The following is a 14,062-nucleotide window of genomic DNA, read 5'->3' as shown; positions in this document are numbered from 1 at the left end:
TAAAAATTATTTTATAGTTTTTAGTTTGATGTGCTTGAAAAGCGTGTTTTTTAGTTTTTTAAAACTATTTTTATTTAACTGAATGTTGGCCCTGCAAGAGACTTCAGTAACCATTAATTAAAAACAAAAATAAACTGAGTTTTATCCCGCTTTACCACGATGCAAGTTCCAAGAAATTTGCCGCCATACTCATCCATCATGCCGTTTTTTATGCTCTTATTAATTACATTGTATGCAAAAATAATGCTATTAAAATACGAGATAAATTTAGACTGATGTGAATAATTTCGTAGTTATTATTGAACCGACTACGTTACATGCATGTTATTTCAGTTTGAATTTATTGATTATAATTTTTATTAACAGATATGGTGAGAAGCAAAGGCAATCAGATCCTTCAAAAGAACTTACTGGAATTCAACTGCTTTCTGCGACCGCTTACCAGCTAAAGAAGCCGAATCAGCAACTGTTGATTCCAATCACGTTATGGATCGGTATGGAACAGGCGTTTATTGGGGCTGATTATACACAGGTAACTAATTACAGTATGCTAAACATTGAAACTTATAAACTGCAATAGCCATTGTAAAGTAAAACACCATATAAAAAGAGAGTTACTATTAAATCGATACTGTAATTGAAGGATATGGACATTGGATATATTTTGTAACTCTTATCGTTTCTTGTTACCTTGCTTTTAAGTTCGACTTTGTCACTTTGTAATGGTATGAGATATGACTAAATTTACCGTTCGATCTCATGAACAATTCGATATTTCATAGCATAACGTATTGCAAACAATCATGATTTTATTTTTTAGTGTAGTAAGCTAATGTTGCTAAGCTTTATGAATGCATCGAGCCAAGATGATAAAACGTGTGTTTTTTTTAGGCATACGTATCCTGTGCATTGGGCATCCGCTCCATCGGATATGTGATGATCTGCTTTGGAGTGGTGAACGCTATTTGTTCACTTCTTTTCGGTTCAGTGATGAAGTACATTGGACGGTTTCCCATCCTGGTGATGGGAGCAGCTCTTCACTTGGGACTCATTGTATGGCTTCTCATATGGAGACCGAACCCAGAAACTCCTACTACCTTCTTCGTGATATCAGGCCTGTGGGGAGTCGGTGATGCCGTATGGCAAACACAAGTGAATGGTATGTTGTCCATAATACATAAATATATTCTTTTTTTATCATCAATTGACTAATTACTTGACATATTTAATCGAAATCACACAATATCTTTATTTCATTAACAAATTTTTTCACCAGCTTCAGTGATTAAGTTCCAAATAAAAAATTCTATTTTTTCTTCAAGCAAAGATTTAAACAAAATTATCATTGGATGAAAAACGCATTTTAAATGATGATAAATTATTTAATTTCTCTCGTTAACACCTGCGATGTGTCGAATATAGGTATATTTTTAATTCATATATTTCAATGATTATGAGATGTATATTTTTTTGGCTGGGTTGAATACACTGACACAATAGAATATAGTCACGTTCAACATCATCTTCCGAAACAATTATCGGATAAACCAATAACTTTTAATACTCTTAAATGTTTCCTTTCAGTAATTATATTCATGTGTTATAGATAAATACAAATGAAAAAATATTACCTACTCATACATACGTTTCTCTAATTTATAATTTTATCATTGACCCTTTAAAATTGTGATAAAACAGTAACCGTTGTGGATATTTGCTAGCGTCACATAAGTAATTTTTCAGAGGGTTCATCGACCTCCTCATAATCGGCTACATCAGTGTTCGCCGCGGGCTAATTGTAAAAAATACGAAATAAAATTCCACTCTAAGATTGCAATGTATTATTGGACGTGCGATTATTCGTCACGGCTTGATGAATACGACCAAGAAGATCGAAATTTGTATTCATTATAACCTTTTGAGATACCTAATTACTGACCTAGTATTTTATTATATTATCTTTGCCTATACTGAATTCGATAAAAAATGAATAAATGATTAATATGTATTACTAGTAGGCCCGACGAACTTCACAATGCTATAGAACTTTTTTTGACGAATTTCCTATTATATTTCTTCTTAAAATCATGCCTTGGCTGTTATGAATGCATCAAAACTAAAATTATCGAAATCAGCTTAACCATTCTCGAGTAGGAATATTAACAACAGTATTTTATTTATACAGTTGCCTACTCTCAGAGTAATTAATTTAACCAAAGAACCGTAGTGAACACTTTATAATTTAAAACGAATATTTTAAAGACATATTTCCTTATGCTTATAAAAAGTTACCTACTTCCATTCAATTTTTTCTATGAAAAATTACTGACTTCCTGTTATAAATACTTGTATAATACTGAACAGTTTTAAATATTATTTCTACAATGCAATCAAATACGGACCAGAGTACGGTACTTTTTGGAACTAACATGCGAACTGGTTATTATCTGCCTTTGCATTTCTACTTTCCTCATTTCTATATTGGAATGTCAGGGTTCAAACATACGACCCACTTAAGACCTTATATAGTTGTGTATACCGTAAAAATGTAGTACTTATTAACATTGTCGTAAATCTTTGCTAATATTATAAATGAGAAAGTGTCTATGAAATGTATTTCTTTTTTTCACGTTGCGACGAATGGTCTTATGGTGTGATTTTTGCGTCTGGATATTGCTAGGAGGCTAGAGACTGACAAAAGGTATTTTTTTTACATAAAGTACATTTCATTCTCACGGGAATTTCATCTTAGTACGAGGACAAACCGCGGGCGGAAAGCTAGCTATCTTGTTCTCATTACACCAGAACATTAGCCATTCTTGGTGACGGTGTAAGTTATAATCACCATTTAACCGACGGTACCAAGAACTTCGCAATTCGATTAGTTTTTCTTTTTTTTTTCTTTCTCTATAACTCGGTCAATTTTCAACCGATTGGCTCGATTCTTTCTGTGTTTGATTGGAAATTTTGTTGTTATTTGGTCTTGTTTGGGAATTCCCGGGGATGTCAGTGACCTTCTTCTTAGAAAAGAACTAACTGCGACCCGCGGTTTTACCCGCGTAAGTCTGTATCCTGTAGGAATATCGGGTTAAAAAGTTGCCTATGTATTATTCCAATTGTCCAGCTATCTACGTACCAAATTTTATTGCAATCGGTTGAGTAGTTTTTGCGTGAAAGAGTAACAAACATACACATACAGCCATCCTCACAAACTTCCGCATTCATAATATTAGTAGGATTATACGTTAAAATTTGTGTATCTATCTTGTCGTAATATTAAATGTTTCTATGTTCAATTTTACTTTTCTTTAAATACGTCGTCCTTTTATATGACTATGTATTGTACCACACAAAAGTACATGTACTTGTAATACCGCACAAAGACTTGGAAAATCTAGAAACTTCAGTGCATTGTCATCAAGGAAATGGTTTATCTTTCAAATAAATATCCTTAACAAGCGTTAAAATTGTTAGCGTACTGTGTAATTACAATGCCCGCTAGAATCGATGCTATCTGTTAATTTAATATGAGAACTAAGTTCTATTAACACTTAAATCACAATTAAAAGTAATTATGAGATAAATGTGAGTGAAACATCCTTCTGTTACATGCTATACTCGTGCCATTGTTATTTACCAGTTTTCCACTCATCTGTCATATGCTATGTAATATCTCATCATATAGTATTAGTAGATCGTGGTCATTTATAAAGTATTAGTATATATTAACTGTCTCATTATTGTAGCAGACTTTTTTATTTTACAATTGAAACCACATACCAAATGTTTACAATTTACTAATCAATAGAAAAATATAGAATAATTTCATATTCCTGTCCAATCCGGTAGGATTTGCTTTATTAGAATAAAGAATAGATAGTTTGATTAGAAATGACTTATTGTAAAACTAAAATATATTGTCATTTATTCTCCAACTCCTTGGATACCGCAAGATTTAGGACAGCGTTGTATCGAAGTCTCAAAGAGTGATTTTGTAGCAACAAAACTGTCACGCACGCCTTACAAAGGCACGTTTTTATCGAAACTTCACAAATAAATTAGCTCTTGAATGATTGCCTTTAACAATCTCCTGTGAATGAGACTACAATATATTGTAATTATATTTCGATACATTTCATACAATATAATATGAAAAGCACAAATATATTTAGAATCATTAAAATTTAGGGTCTAGAAGATGGCTTTGGAAGTAATTATATTCCTGTTCTTTGAGGTGTTCTGTATTATTTTTACCTCTTTCCAAATTTTGTTCGTCTTATGTATACATCAATTCCATATATTTCATTCCATATATTAATTGTTTCAGGTCTATACGGAGTACTTTTCAGACGTAACAAAGAGGCTGCTTTCTCCAACTACAGGCTCTGGGAAGCCGCTGGGTTTGTTGTAGCCTACGCTTACTCTACTCATCTATGTGCCAGAATGAAGCTATATGTCATGATGGTCGTGCTTCTCATCGGAGTTGTTGGATACATTATTGTGGAGATACTGCATAAGCGAAAGGTGAATAAATACTCGTCCTTCCATAACTACGTCATTGCTCCAACAACGAAGTCATCTCAAACTATAGTACATATTTTAGATTTCAATAGTAACTAGTTGTGAAATGTATTTTGTTATCGTCAAACAATGAATCAAAACACGCAATTCATCGAAGCAATTATCATCTTATAAGGTAGTTTATCGTCGTCGATCGATGAGAATCACGCAATTAAAACAACTGTCTATCATTTCAGACTCGCCGATTAAAGGCCATCGCTGAGAACCCAGTAGCTGCGGCCGAAGCAGCTAAGCAACCCCCAGAAGAAGACGATGAGAAGGATGAAATCGACGATGAGATCATCATAACGCACCTGTAAAGCGTCGGACACGATCGCTTGGATCGCCCTACCGCCAGGCACTTTTCGTGCTATTTTGCCATACACAAAACATTTAGGTACAAAATCATACTGAAATTATAATATCGAATTTATTTAGATCTATTTATACCTATTCGATAAGTTTTGGCTTCAGTTCCCGAAGCGACCAGAGTTTTAAGTACAAAGGTTTTTCGAACATCGAGGTATAGATTATTTTGATATGGCTCCGTAAAATACTTTATTTTCACCAACCACCAACAAATATATACGTATAAGAATAATTTCATTTGTTATATTTTGGATATAATGATTTTTCCAAAAGCACTTTCAAATAAAAGTTTAAATGATGTAAAAATGTACTACATACAAATACTATGTACAAATGAAGGTTACTCGGCCTACGTTTAAATTCAATATGTAGTATTAAGACAATAAGAGGCAAGCAAAATTGAAGTATGTACTATTATAATTGAAAATAAAAGATATATTAATATCTTATCTATTGACTTTCTCGGACTTCATTTACCGTTACACTAAGTAACAAAGATTAGATCAAGATTCAAGACTATGTTTTTATAACTGTAACTTGATTTGAATACATTGCAATACAAATTATAAAATATTAAAAGAAGGTATTTAATAGATAGGTGTTTTCTTTGAAATAAGTAAAGTTCATTTCATTTGGTTTAATTCTTGGAAGTTTTTTTTATGTTTACTCTGCTATAGTCGCGACAATATTTAACGAAAGTAACGCGTCATTTAATTTTATGAATGAACAACCAGCTGTGTTTACTTTTCTTTTAATATTTCTTAATTGAAGTCTTTGTTTTAAAATGTTACAATTTGAATTTTATACAAAGACTACAATTTATTACTAAGGAACTGCGATCTTATAATTATAATATGATGTTTACAAAGAGTATATTACAAATCGTTAACTTCTAAACCTAGTAAATTTTGTAATACACGAGTTCTATAAAATTTATCTTAGTTATCTGTTTTGGGCTGGTACCAAAGACGACATGTGAAGTGTATTGGAATGTCTTCGGTTAACGTACAGTTTGTATGTCTATTTATTTTCCTTTATAGAAAATAAATGACCAATAAATTACATTAATACATTGATCATATTGTAATTTTTAAGTTCTTCTATGTATTCATCTTATTTAATCTTTGAATTGTTTCAGCACTAGTTTTATAATAACCTTCACCGTGATGTTTTTTTATGCAACAACTAATGTCGGTGGCGTTATTATTTTTGTATTATTATTATTCTAATTAGTTTGTGAATTGATTTATTAACAAGTTGCACTATTTGTAGATTCGTCGTGTGTATGCAGTTTCACATACAAATAATTTTGTTTCAATCTATGTAAACACAGCTCACACACAACTATATAAGGATGCATTGTCATCGTTTCACGTTTAGCTAATTATTACAATATCAGATTAAGGAGGTCTAGATCAAATAAATTATAGTATACATAAGTTTATAAATATTTAGAATAAGTTTATGTTTACCCATTGCTATGTTTAATATAGCTATGTTGTAGGCGATATATTTACAGAAATATCCCTTATTTATAATATAGCACGTATTTATTGAGAGTATAAGGCATGAATGCTTCATTTAGTATTGTTTAATTCAAAATTCCTAGCATTCTATGCAACGTAACGTAAGTATACCTATGCAGCATTAATATACGTAATATATACGTATTGGACCACAACCTAGACGGAAAACTAATTATCCAGTTAATTATAATGCAGATACGAATTAAAAATAAATAAAATATAATGCCTGCAATATTCGAATTTCCGTATGTAGATGTGATGATTTGGCCCTAGCATGTAATGCTGACAGGCATATTTATAGAATAAAAATTATATTCTATGGTACGCGCGGTGGGTACCAATTTTAGGGTAACAAAACCACGTGATAATTAACATATAGTGTAAAAATATATGTTATTGTATAAAAATATAAGTAGCTGTAATTGTAGAACATACGCCTATTTCACTTGGAAATAACACTTCTTTTGTTTAATTAATGATTTCATTTAATTACACTTTACTGTAAAACGAATTTGTGATGAAAATAAACACTTAGTTTGTTGTATTGTTTTTGTTTTAATTTGTCTTCACATTTCACTACATAGTATAAAACAAAGTCTCTTTCTTGGTCCCTATATCCTTATGTCTCTATTTATGCTTAAATCTTTAAAACAATGCAATGGATTTGTCTACAATTGTTTCAAGAAATAAAAGCCTGTCGGTCGTATTACCCGAGTCACTCACCTGTGTACTAGCATTCGTACGAAGTAATAATGATAGTAAACCAACATTTGCTGGTAAAAAACACAAGGGTAAATCTCATGTAGCGATTTGAGTATTATGTATAATATTATAACCGAACCCGTCATGGCAGCTTTTCGTTGTCACAACGCGAAGTAAAATCGGTAGTTATCATAATTTGTTATGTATGCAAAATTGGATTTCTAAGTTAATCGTATTTGACAGATAGAGATCGTTCCCATATTAGGGTTCTGTGTAGCATTGTACTTAATTATTTCCTTATTAATTCCTTACCAATTAATTACTAACGGTTCAACCCGGCTTACGTAGTACATTTAAATATTATGTAACAAGAGCTTGACCTGTTTGTATTTATAATTAAATTGTTTAATATTACTATGTAATATATAAATACATTGACCAAACGCTAATCTATTTTAAAGATTGTTGAATGTTGTTAGTAAGTTAGTAAGTAAATGTTGCTTGATATGTAAGAACAGATTTCGTGATTTTTTTAGGCTTTTTTTATTTATTTTGTTTACATTCGCTTGCCCTGGGTATAAGCTGTATTATATTATTTTTCCAAAATCAAACGATGTGAGACATTAATATGTAAACATATTGATAAGAAAATTATAGCGCCTGTGACTTTTCTATTGCATAATGTTCATATTAACCTTACGCGTCGATAAAGTTTTAAACTTTCAATTGTGTTCTAATCACTTTTTGGACTTCAAACATGATATACAGTAATATAAATTGCTTGTGGGTCATATATTCGAATATTTAGATCAATCTTATCAAATAAAGTTTATATTTATATAGATTTTGTAAGAAATATGTGGTAGGTTATCTATACATATAATAAATAGTAACCCAGACTATTTTTGTCGTCATCATCATGAGCCCATAAATGTTCCCGCTGGGACACAGGTCTCCTACGAGGGTTCAGGCTATAATCCCCCAAACTAGTCATATGCGAGTACTGTCGTCGTGGATAGACATTAGCAATCCATATAATACGTAATCGGGGGATGGTAAATTAATTCAATGAATTAAGTATTCATTGAAAATTTAATGACAACATTTCAAAATGTGATTGTATGTAATGATTTTGCAAAATGCTTAACTGTCGATAACTGTGACGTCGACGTAATAGATAATTTTGGCCATTTTACCTAAACCTTTCATATTATAAATCAAGTCCAAACCAGTTTTCGCTAGATATGTTATTGAATTGATAAAATGTTTCTTCCGGCTCATTATAAAATAACAGTACTTTTTGGGTATTATCTAAACGGTTCTTCCCCAATTTGAAATCAACAAAACACATTATATCTTGATAATCTTATAACTTATAAGTGCTTTTATATATCCCTACCCCTGCTAGGTGCATTATCAACGGGAAAAAGTAAATATATTCTAGAAGTCAATATAAAATCATTAGTTGCTTTATGTTCTGTTAAGTATTATATCGTGAAGCGGTAAGGGGAAAAGTAAAGACCAGAACAATCAGTGAATATAAAAGGTACGATATATTTCAATATTTACTGCTTAGTAGTATACTAAATAGCAATATTCAAGTATTGCACAATCTTTTTGCTCAAAATAAAAAAAAAATGTATTAGAACAGATGACTTAATACTATGCTAATATTATTAGGTATATCTGAAAAAATTGTAGCTGCAATTGAGTACTGACCTAACACTATCCATATTATTAACTGAAATAATCGAAATAACAATTTTAACCACGTACCGTATAATGTGGAAACACAAAGAGTTGAAGAGTCACATATCAACTCATCATTCTATGATATTAAAAATATCTCATTTTTAACCGTTGTCTATGGTAAAATAATTAAAATAAAAACAAAAGTGTGACATGCTTCATCCTTATCCACACCATCAAGTATGTTGAAAACATAATGCTACAAGTTTTCTTTGATAGATACAAAATTACAATATATCTGTAAACATTTCTTTTAATAATTAAAAACAATTATAATATAAGGGCAATCATTAAATGTATCGTCAAATCATTGTGCTTCAACAATGATACATACGTACAACATAGTACAATACAATAAAATACAATACAATACTCTTTGTTTAACACACACGCACACACTCATACATACATATACGCACATGCAGAAAAGAAAGCGAAAGGAAAGATACATTATTTTTCACAAACCATTTCTGATAATGAACCTTTGGATAGGATTGTTCTATAAATTAGTAAGTAGTAGTCTCTATTAATTATAATAATTATTTTATTCTTTGTATTCAGCATTATACTATAATAATTCTTCCATTTTTAATTCAATCAAAAGATTTTTAGTAATTCACGTTTTCTTACTTCTGAGCATAATACGTACGCATGTGTGCATGCGGCGCTATGTACTGACAGTACTGGCACGGTAATACCACAGATAATATAATACAGTAGTAATACTATTCAAGCATTACCGTGATATGATTCGGGACCATCACCACTATCTAATAATCCATACAATCGTTCAACGAAGACGTTTAGGCACATCGATCGACGAGACAAGAAACAAGCCCAAGCTAAGACGCCATTTTGTTAACAAGTCGGGACACTATGTAAGGGCTGCCACACACGCTGTCTGTAGGTACATTAACAATGTGATTAAAAGGAATATGTAACTAGGATGTAAAAATGGTACACTGTACTTCTGGTGGGGAGTTTGCAAATGGTCATTGCGTGTAAACAAGGATCTTTGGAGTAAGTGTTTTAATCACGTGAATATATTATTTACTGTTATAGAATTGTGACTACCGCGACATTTTTCGGCTTATTCTACGAGATCAATGGCGTACTATTGTATGCTTTCCCTTGATAGTGTGTCTAGTTGATTATGAAAATGTGTGCGTGCGTTATTCTAGCTCTTATAGACCCTTGATGACACAGGTCAACCTATGAAAATAATCGGCGAGATGCTTAAAAGGAAAAACATTGTACATAATGTTGTATATCCCACAAATTGCATTTTTCGAGTGTTAATTAAATAATCACATCGCTCAATTAATCATTGTAATCCTTAATTCCTCGGCATTACGGTTAAAAATAGCGTTTGAAGATAATGATTTCCTTATCTCCGTTGCATACCTACCATACGTTTGCAAACCGAACTCGCTATAGGTTCTTACTTGACTAGTGCGATGTGTTCATTAGTCACAACTCAGAGCGAGGAGTGGATCGTCGCTCGTTGTTATTGTGTGATTGCGTCACTACCGCGTCGCCAGTGTTTGTTATGTGGACGGAAAGAGACAATGGTAACGATGCAATTGCGTGTAATGGACCAGGGACGGCGAACCCCGTGGTCCTCATGGACGATCGCATCCTCGCCGCCGCCAGCTCAAGCATGGCCGCTTCAACACCCCAAGTTTCCAACCTAAACGTCAACAAGTCATCCAGGGTGCATATCGGCCCAAAGTTTGTCTCCGTAACGCAAAATGTTCAAAATGCGGAAATGATCAAAGGTAAGAAACTTTTGTATAGGATTTTCCTTGTCCATGTTTATGTTTTCACTTATTACATTGATCAATTTGTGCGTTGTTCGTTGTAATTGCTTGCGCATTGGCATTGCTCCGCTAGCGATATGAGATTATTTATATGTATAATTACTATATGAATATAATATTGTTTACTAAATTGTTTCCAATGTTATTGATTAACTGTATAAAAATGTGTTACTATGCATAAAAATATATATTATGTTTGTTAAGATGTATAATTTTTGTTATATTTCAGTTCATTTTTGTGCAGTTGTACTTTATTTATATGAAGTAAAATGTGAATTTAAAATAATTAAACATCGCTTGAAAAGTTGAACCACTAATAATATTGTATGCTTGATAAAATAATTTAACTCAAGTGTCAAGAGTTCAAGTGAGGACATCAAGGGTGCCTGTTGAAGTCTACAAATCTTTAATCTGTTGTCATATATAATTTATAGATATATCTATTATAGGTACAGGTGTGCGATTAGCTGTGCGATGTGGTTTAACGTATGACATACCTAGACATAAAAAACCAATAATCATAAAACAATTCAGGATAGATGGTCGTTGTGTCGCATAATAATGAGCAATAAGGAAGATTATGTGTTACTTCACAATTTGTATTTTGAATTTAACTAACATGAGTTTTTTGGTCCTCCCTTATTTTGTGGTTGTTGGTTTAAATTCACGCACTTCAGATATAAAGTTAGCTACTAACAATCAACCCTTTTACATCTGTAAAATGACACTACTATAGTGTGTCTTCATTATAAAGCATTTATTGTATTTAAACCAACCAAACTTGGCGTTAATTATTAATAGCATGTATATATGGGAACCGCTGTCTGGGCTAGAGAGTAGGTACCTACGCAAAACAAACAAACAAACCCGGAGCACAACAAGTCAGATATACTACTTTGCAAATGCGATGTCATAGAAATATTTCATCATATATAGCTGTCATACCGTAAACAATGATTAATTAGGATTTGTTTCATACATTCAAAGCCGTTCTCAAATTTTAATTCCGATAATCTTACAGATAATATAACATATTTTCATTGCCAACACAACCAATATATAAATCTCTTGTTGTATTACCGAAATTTAGTCTTATTACCTATCTAAGTAGCTGGGCTTCCCCGCTGGATCTATTAAAACCAATTAAAAAACAAAAAAACTACATTTATAATAACAATGTATACCTACAAATTATTAACACATTATGAAGCATACAGGTGCGCTTGAATGCAATAAATTGATAAGTTTAATACAATTAGCGTTATCTGAATGCAGGTCAACATTTTTTTATCACTCAGTATCACGATAAAAAATAATCACTAATTTGTGTCGCGAAAAATATAATTGAAACGAACGCAGATAATAATTTGCTTATAACTCAATAAATATATAGACAATATTACGGGGGAGGGAGGAGAGGGGGGGGATTTATACTGCTTAAATCAGATGATGCACTGCATTAAAAAAGAAAACCATAATTTTTTAGCAAACATACATCTTGAAGCATGTCATACATTTTTCCGTTTCCTTTTTGATTGCAGATAGTGTGCTGAAAAAGTATTGTTTTAAATTTTGATACGAATTAAAAAATCACCACTATACCTCTAAACATTTCCATAAATCATTAAAAAGGCATGCTCATACATAATAGAAATTTATTAAACATAGTAATTTAATAGTGATTTATTTTGTTAAAACATTCAATCTAGATTTTTAATAAATCGCGTATTATTATTTGTGTAATACGCGTTGCATGTGTTTATTGTGTATATTGTGTGCGTGCGATGTGCGATCCAAATCAGTTTTTTTATGTATTTGATTACGCTTAAATACCTAATTAAATATATGGTGTTCCAAACAAACGGACCGCCTCCTTGGTACAGTGATTAACGCGTGAGCGTAGAACCGACTGGTCCTGGGATCGATTCCCGGTGGGGGCACACAAAAAAAAATCGATCAGTGAAACAGATGTATATCATCTGCCCCATACCCCAGTACACGGGACTTAACTTTTTTTCCAAATTAAAATGCGCTTTTTAAGGATTTAAGGATTGTGCCAAAAAAAGTTTGAGACCGGCCGATCTAGCTATTGATTTTATAGCATCACTTCTCTTTTTGACATTAAATAAACATTGAGCAGTTAATAAAATTTTGCAACATTTTTTTCTTCGTTTTAATCCTATTAGCAAAATCTAAACATTCACATTACTACTTCGCAAGATAACCTTACGTACCCTATTCGATGTCGTATCACGATGAACCAATTTAAATATCGAATGACAGAATTATTATATTATCTGTTTCAATATATGCAAACAATTTTTTTTAATAATTTTACAACGTTGAGTACCAATTCGTAGTCATTGGTTTTAACAGAAATCGCGTTATATGGTAAAGTGTAGTAACTTTACCATATGACGCGATTATATTTATAGTTATATACGTCAAACGCTCAGACTATATTACATCCACGTACCTATATTTGTATTGTCTATGTCTCAGACTAAAAGAATAACTTATGCGGAATGCGTTGAACAAAACAGTGCAGCCAGATTATTTCAATGTGTATGTGTGACTCGGATTTCCATTTACCTATATAACACTAATTATCTGTTTGTAATGTTGCCAGCAATTAAAAAAATCTCCCAACCGTTATTATGATAATGTTGTCCCTATGTCCCTAAGCATGCTTAAATCTTAAAAACTGTGCAACGGATTTTGATTGTTTCTTTTTTTAATAGATAGAGTGATTCAAGTGGAAAGTGAAAATATATATAATAAAATACATTAAACTACTCCGAATAGTACGCGTTCGATGACGCGGGAAAAACTAGTAAATTACAAATTATATTTCGTTCTTCGTTTATGTAGCTACTAAACTCCTTTTACTTAATCTTAGAATTTTTGTTTAAAATTCATTTTCGTTTAAATTCGAATCTTATTCATTTGCAAAGCAGCGCCCCATTAAATATATACAGCGGCGCCATCTACCAGATACAGATGATTTTCAAACCATCCAGTAACCTACTATAATATTTATACATAGTTTCATCCAAACCGATCCAGCCATTTAGGAGTTCGGTGACCAACACACTTACAGAGGGAAATTTCAACAGCAACACCACCTACTGGTATCAATGGTATTTTCAAATCATCAAGGAGCCCTCAAAATAAAGAAGCAAAATTTAAGGTTGTAAAACTACATTTTGCCCACTAGTCATAAATATATTATGGAATCATAATCAATACATGGCAACACAAAAATACCTAGTCTTGCCATAAATATTGTAATAAAGAAAAAAGAAAATTGTTAACTGCAAATAACATTTATTACTT

The 14,062-nt window shown here is 31.8% G+C and overlaps 2 protein-coding genes across 4 annotated transcripts in view; both read left to right on the top strand.

Moving 5' to 3' along the window:
* LOC119835386 (UNC93-like protein) overlaps positions 1 to 6,999 on the top strand; it is a 52,437-nt gene extending 45,438 nt beyond the window's left edge. For both annotated transcript variants that reach the window (XM_038360136.1, XM_038360135.1), the window contains 4 exons: positions 367 to 532; positions 892 to 1,159; positions 4,328 to 4,524; positions 4,758 to 6,999. In XM_038360136.1, the coding sequence (XP_038216064.1) occupies positions 367 to 532; positions 892 to 1,159; positions 4,328 to 4,524; positions 4,758 to 4,880 (754 nt within the window). In that variant the 3' untranslated portion in view covers positions 4,881 to 6,999. The remainder of the gene's footprint in view (positions 1 to 366; positions 533 to 891; positions 1,160 to 4,327; positions 4,525 to 4,757) is intronic.
* Positions 7,000 to 10,380: 3,381 nt separating this feature from the next.
* The window catches only part of LOC119835686 (peptidoglycan-recognition protein SC2-like), a 14,646-nt gene continuing 10,964 nt past the window's right edge, over positions 10,381 to 14,062 (top strand). For both annotated transcript variants that reach the window (XM_038360659.1, XM_038360660.1), the window contains exon 1: positions 10,381 to 10,684. In XM_038360659.1, the coding sequence (XP_038216587.1) occupies positions 10,456 to 10,684 (229 nt within the window). In that variant the 5' untranslated portion in view covers positions 10,381 to 10,455. The remainder of the gene's footprint in view (positions 10,685 to 14,062) is intronic.

This window comes from Zerene cesonia, chromosome Z (genome assembly GCF_012273895.1).
Source record: "Zerene cesonia ecotype Mississippi chromosome Z, Zerene_cesonia_1.1, whole genome shotgun sequence".
Classification (NCBI taxonomy): Eukaryota; Metazoa; Arthropoda; class Insecta; order Lepidoptera; family Pieridae; genus Zerene; species Zerene cesonia.
The sequence above is the reverse complement of the archived record's forward strand: the minus strand, read 5'-3'. Positions and strand labels throughout refer to the sequence as shown.